Source organism: Ipomoea nil, unplaced genomic scaffold, assembly GCF_001879475.1.
Source record: "Ipomoea nil cultivar Tokyo-kokei standard unplaced genomic scaffold, Asagao_1.1 scaffold0205, whole genome shotgun sequence".
Taxonomy (NCBI): Eukaryota; Viridiplantae; Streptophyta; class Magnoliopsida; order Solanales; family Convolvulaceae; genus Ipomoea; species Ipomoea nil.
Window position 1 is genome coordinate 843741 of NW_017616633.1, and position 5999 is coordinate 849739.

Here is a 5999-nt window from a genome sequence, read left to right on the forward strand (position 1 = left end):
TTATTTGAATACTAAAAGTACATTATTTTATATAATGTACATTCAGTACACAAATAATGTACTTTTAATATATTTAAAATGTACTTTTTTTATGGTCCATACATCACTATGTGAATCATGGTCTACACAATAATTTGCCGGTTGGAGTCGGTTGCCTAGACTTTGCAAAACATCCTTTTTGCCTTGGCTAGGCGGAGTTTCGCAACACAAAATGAGTCACACCATGCATAAGGGCATCCCCAAAAGGAGATTTTGGAGGGATTTTGGCACAATATTTTAGGAAGGAAGAGTGAGTTGGAAGAGAGAATGAGGAGAGATGTGATTTGTTTTGCTCCTGCAAGCGGCAATTTATATCCTACACCACCGCGCGTTGCACTATGCGCCCAGATGCAAAACGATGTCGTTTTAATTATTTTTTTTTTGAAATTTCCCGCCCCAGTGGATGACAGTAGTTTTTTCTTTAAAGAAAAACTCGCTGTTCAAGAATGTACATAATGTTATACTAGAATACACATAATGTTATACATGAATGTACATAATTATATAACAAAATATACATACTCTTTTAAAAGATAATACACATAATCTAACATAATACATAATAAACATAAACTTTTAACATAATACACATCAACTCTTAACATAATACACACAAATTTTCTGATTCGGATGTACATAATTGTATAAAAAGAATGTACATAATTGTATAAAAAATACACATAACTGTATGAACCAATACACATAACGTTGTGAACAAATACACATAATCTCAGCAACTTCCTACCGCGCCTCCCAACACTATCCCAAAACGACGTCGTTTTGGGAGGCGCGCGGCGCACAGTGCTATGTGCGCTGTGGTGTAGGATATAACGATTGCCTGCAAGCACCCCAAAATAAGCCGAATGTGGGTCCCACCATTTGAATGGAGAGTTGCGCCTCACGCGCGCCCAGCCTGGTCGCGTGAATCAATTTAATTTTTTTTTCAACTTTTGATTTTATTTTATTTTTTTTCCTCCATCCCATTTTCTCTTTCCTAATTACACTTACAAAAACTTCTCAAAATTCATACTAAAATTTCCACTATTAAGGATTACCTAAGGATCAATGACTGTTTTTTTTTTCTTTTTTTTTTTAATGCTTTCCATGGTAAATGCTTTACAATTTAATTTGTGAAAAAAAAATAAAAATAAAAATAAAAACAATAAAGCAAACAAAGAAAAAAGTGGAGTAATACACAGTATTGCTTACGTAATATGTTTCTTTGTGATGTAACATTACGCTATTATATTGCCTCCTTTTCCGCACTCTTCTCGTCTTTTTAAATAACTCTCTTCGCTTCTCTCTCTCTTCCACGTTAACCCTTCCACTCCCTCCAAATCTTACAGTTTCACTCTCTGCGTCGCCGCCGCCGTATATATATATATATATATATATATATATATATATATATATATATATATACACATACATACACACTGGCTATGCAAGGCGTCCGCCTCTACGGACCGTTATCGGACGGAGGAGTGAGGCTAGAGCTGAGTCCGACGGCCACGGCGTCTCCGCTCACCATCGACGTCGCCGAGACGGCGGAGGTGAAAATCCAGCGCCTGATTTCGGAGAATCCGGTGGTGATCTTCAGCCGCGCCGCCTGCTGCATGTGCCACGTCATGAAGCGCCTCCTGTCCACCATCGGCGTCACGCCGACGGTCATCGAATTGGAAGAGGATGAGATCGGCGCCCTGCCGAGCTCCCCCGCCGCCGCCGCTGCCGAGGAGGACGGCGGTGGTGCCGGTGCCCCCGCGGTGTTCATAGGCGGGACACGTGTCGGGGGGATAGAGAGCCTCGTGGCGCTCCACGTGAGCGGTCGCCTTGTTCCAAAGCTGGAGGAAGTTGGGGCTATCACCAATATGGTATTGTAATTTCCGTACTCCATCAGGGACACGTTTGTAATTTCACCCTAGCCCCAAAACAATTACATAATTATAGTTATAACTTATAATTACTATATTAGGAGAAGATTACCCCGTAAGTCTCAAATGTTGATTTGGGTATTTAGGTCTATCTCGTTAATTAATTTCAATTCCCTATATTTTAGAACAAAAAAAAAAAAAAATTGTATATTAGGTGGCAATGTTACAAGGGCAAATAAGTAACTTACACGTGTCTTAGAACTTGTGGTCTTAAAATGTTATTATTATTATTATTATTATTATTATTATTATTATTATTATTATTATTATTATTATTATTATTATGCATTAATTGTTAGAATGTGGTTTTGCTTTTTCTTTGACTATAAAATATTTGGGGCTATGCTTTGTCTCTCCATGTTTGTAATGGTTGGAATTATGGGAATGGAGCTTAAAGACTTTTGTGTGTGTGAATACACAAAACTATAGATATATGCATGTGTATGTATATATTTATATATTTGTTGTCAATTCAATTATCACTTTGAATATCCTAGTTGTTGTAAAAGAATATTCTTGTGCTTTTATATTGAAGTATTCTTACGTATACTTGAATTTACATGGTCAAATAAATGTTATAACTTTTTATGTAAATCTGTATAGTTATTACTGAATTAGTCAATTTTCGCTCACTTTAAATTATAAAAATTACTTTTGATATGTTTTTTTTTTTTTTTTTTTTTTGTGAGCAAGTAACATTACAATGTTACATGTAGTTATTATCATACTCGCTTTAAGTGAGTATTGATGGAACCTGCAATATGCTTACTCCCTAGTGAGTCACCCATTAACTATCCTGGTTGTAAGTCAAGCACACTTAACTACAAAGTTACTTGGCTATTTGATTGTCATATCTAACTTAAAATTAATTGTTGATAAGAAGGTGGACATTAACCATTTAACCACACCCTTTCATAGTAAGTCACATTACCACGTCTCAAATCGAGTATGGGCTGAACTCGGTCAACCGACGATGCACAACGTACTATAAAATATAATGATACAACTTTAATTTTGGGATCACATTTCTCTTGACACAACCTTAATTTCTTTCCTTCTTCTTTTGAGGATATTTTTGGCAAATAATATGGAATCATGCCATAAGGATACTATATAGTATATATATATATACTATAATGTGTAATAATTTTTTTTTAAACAATCTTTTTAGTTTAAAAATATGTTAAAATTTAATAAAACATATTGCATATTTCACTGGTACCCCAACATCACAGGATAAGACTAATCTAATTGAGTTTCGGTTAAATTCCATTTTATTTTATTTTATTTATTTACTATGTGATTGTTGAATTAACATGTCTTTCTTTGTTTATTTTATTTTTAAAATTTTTCAAAATAAAAAAAAAATTATAAATAATTTAAATTAACTATCAATAACTTTATTTCAACACTGTTTTTCCGAGCTAGTTTAGTAGGAGGACCGTGGATATAGTTACACCTTTTTCATTTCAATAATATTCCATTTCGTACGTGTGGCTTAGGATGAGAATTGAGAGAATAGAAATTTAAAAATAAATAAATAAATAAAACGTATAAATTTTTACTGAAGTTTAAACCTATCACTTCCAACTTAAGAGAGCAGTAAACCACAAGTCACTTGGTAAATAAAACGTATAAATTGATAAAGAATATATCTCTCCGTATTGCATATTAGAAATCGATACCCACAAAATGAAAAATAGAAACAATTAAAAAACAATTTATTTACATTAGTAATTAAATAATTTAAATTATTTGCGATATATTTACAATCACATGAACCACGTCACAATAATAATAATAATAATAATAATAATAATAATAATAATTATTATTATTATTATTATTATTATTATTGTTGTTATTGCTGTTGCTGCTGCCAAAATTTCCCATTTCGAAAAATATAAATCAATATACATGTTAATTGACCATTCCCACCCAAAATAAAATAAAATAAAATTGCTGATTAATTAAACATAAAAATAACTAATCAAATATTGTCATGTAAGAAAGTGAAATTAGGGAGTGGATGTTACTCTTTACAAAATTACTACGGATCCTTGTTATTTATACTAGTAATACGATTCCGCAATTGTAAATTTTTCTATATATATGACCGTATAAAGAGAATTGAAAGCATGGACCTGCATGGATAGTTAATTGGGAAAATTTTGTTGTGGATCATGAATAAAAGACACGGAGTACATTTTTAATATTTTAAAAGTAGTTTATTTATGTATTGAATACACATTATTTGATAGTATACAAAATATGTACCTTCAATACAAAAATAATGATACTTTTTATATTAGAAATATGCATTTTATTTATGATCCATAAAATAGTGATTGTCTAATTGGTTTCTGAGTGGTAAATTATAAGCAACGACAAGGATGTCAGGTCAAGCGTTGACAGGCACTGATATGATCCTCCTATCTAAGCCCTTCTACAATTTTATCAAATCAAAATATAGGAGTCCTTGCTGTTTTAATAAAAGTAGTAAAAAAACAAAGAAATATAAAAGTAGTAAAAAAACAAAGAAATTAAATGAAAATGAGCAAGGAAAATTAAATTGATTATTACGTTGTTGTAATTTAGCCTTCTTATTAGTCCAAGTCTCCTGTGATATTTGTATGGTAAAATGCTGATAGATTTGTGTGCAGGGTAATAAAATATAAAGAAATAGAGAAAAGAGAGAAACATAACAAATTAAAAGATGTATAACTCGAGAACTCAAGATTTTCATTTCATTAAGCCTTCAATATATATATATATATATATATATATATATATATATATATATATCCAAACAACTCTTCATTTTCTATAACATACATTTCATTAAGCCTTCAATATGAATATATATACATCCATACAACCCCTTCATTTTCTATAACATAAACAGAAAATACAGAATAAATGGAAAGAAACAGAAGAGTTAGGGATGACAATGGGGCGGGGAGTATACTCCCCGTCCCCGTCCCCATCCCCATTCCCAACGAGGAATTGAAAAAATTTTCTGTCCCCGTTTCTGTGAGAAATTTGGTAGTGACAAAGAATTCCCATACCTGATCAACCCATAATCAATGTGTGAAAGTAATACAATTTTTAAAAATAAAAAACAAAAAAAATTGAAATTCGTAAAGTACCAACCGTGTTTTACATTATAATTTTAAAATCTAATAAAATTAATTAACTAAATAACTAATAATCTAATTTCTAATTCCTAATATATATATATATATATATATATATATATATATATATATATATATATATATATATATATATACATATTTTTTTGTTATTTTTTTTAAATTTCCCCGTCCCCGTCCTTGGCGGGGAATTTAAAAAAATTCTCCATCCCCGTCTCCGATCCTCGAAAATTTTCTCCGTTCCCTATGGGTACAGGGATCTTCAACGGGGACAGGGTACATTGTCATCCCTAAGAAGAGTCTTATGATAATGGTCATTAATATATTATTTATAACACTCCTCTTGACCATTTTCTAACAATACTCATGTCTCGTTAAAACCTCGCTAGAAAAACCTAGTGGAAAAAATATAGTCAAGGAAAAAAGTACATGTAGTATGAAAATATGGGTTGCTACAACTGTCTCATTAAAATCTTAGTCTAAGAAAAACTCAGAAGATGTGACAAGTTTCTCAAGCTCTTACTTTTGACCAGTGACCAACTGAGTCATGATTAAGAACTCCTGTTTGTTCTTAGTCTTGGTTTTGATAATATGGAAACCATTTGATCAAATATCCGTGAAACCCAGCAAGGTTCATTTAGATTAGGGATACAACAAAGCATTTTCAGTTAGTAGCTTTGTACCCTTAGGGAGGATAATGGAAGCTCTCCCGGAGACCACTACGTGTACCTTATCATTTGTAATAGTAGTGATATTACTATTCGTTTTGTTCAAGGAACAGAAAAATCTCATATCCATAAGGAGAATGTGTGGTCGGACTATCCACCAAACACAATGTTGGTTTATGCTCCATTGTGCAGACAACAATAGATTT

At 32.0% G+C, this 5999-nt stretch overlaps 1 protein-coding gene across 4 annotated transcripts; it reads left to right on the forward strand.

Moving 5' to 3' along the window:
* Positions 1–1324: 1324 nt before the first annotated feature.
* Positions 1325–2514, forward strand: LOC109190968 (glutaredoxin-C6-like). 4 transcript variants are annotated; one of them, XM_019341578.1, is made up of 2 exons: positions 1325–1426; positions 1461–2514. In XM_019341578.1, exon 2 carries the CDS (start codon positions 1482–1484, stop codon positions 1917–1919), a length of 438 nt encoding a protein of 145 aa, XP_019197123.1. In that variant the 5' UTR covers positions 1325–1426; positions 1461–1481; the 3' UTR covers positions 1920–2514. The 4 variants fall into 4 exon arrangements, with proteins under 4 accessions (XP_019197123.1, XP_019197131.1, XP_019197105.1 ...); XM_019341586.1 differs by having other exon boundaries at positions 1326–1420; positions 1453–2514; XM_019341560.1 differs by having other exon boundaries at positions 1326–1412; positions 1449–2514.
* The last annotated feature ends 3485 nt before the right edge of the window (positions 2515–5999 follow it).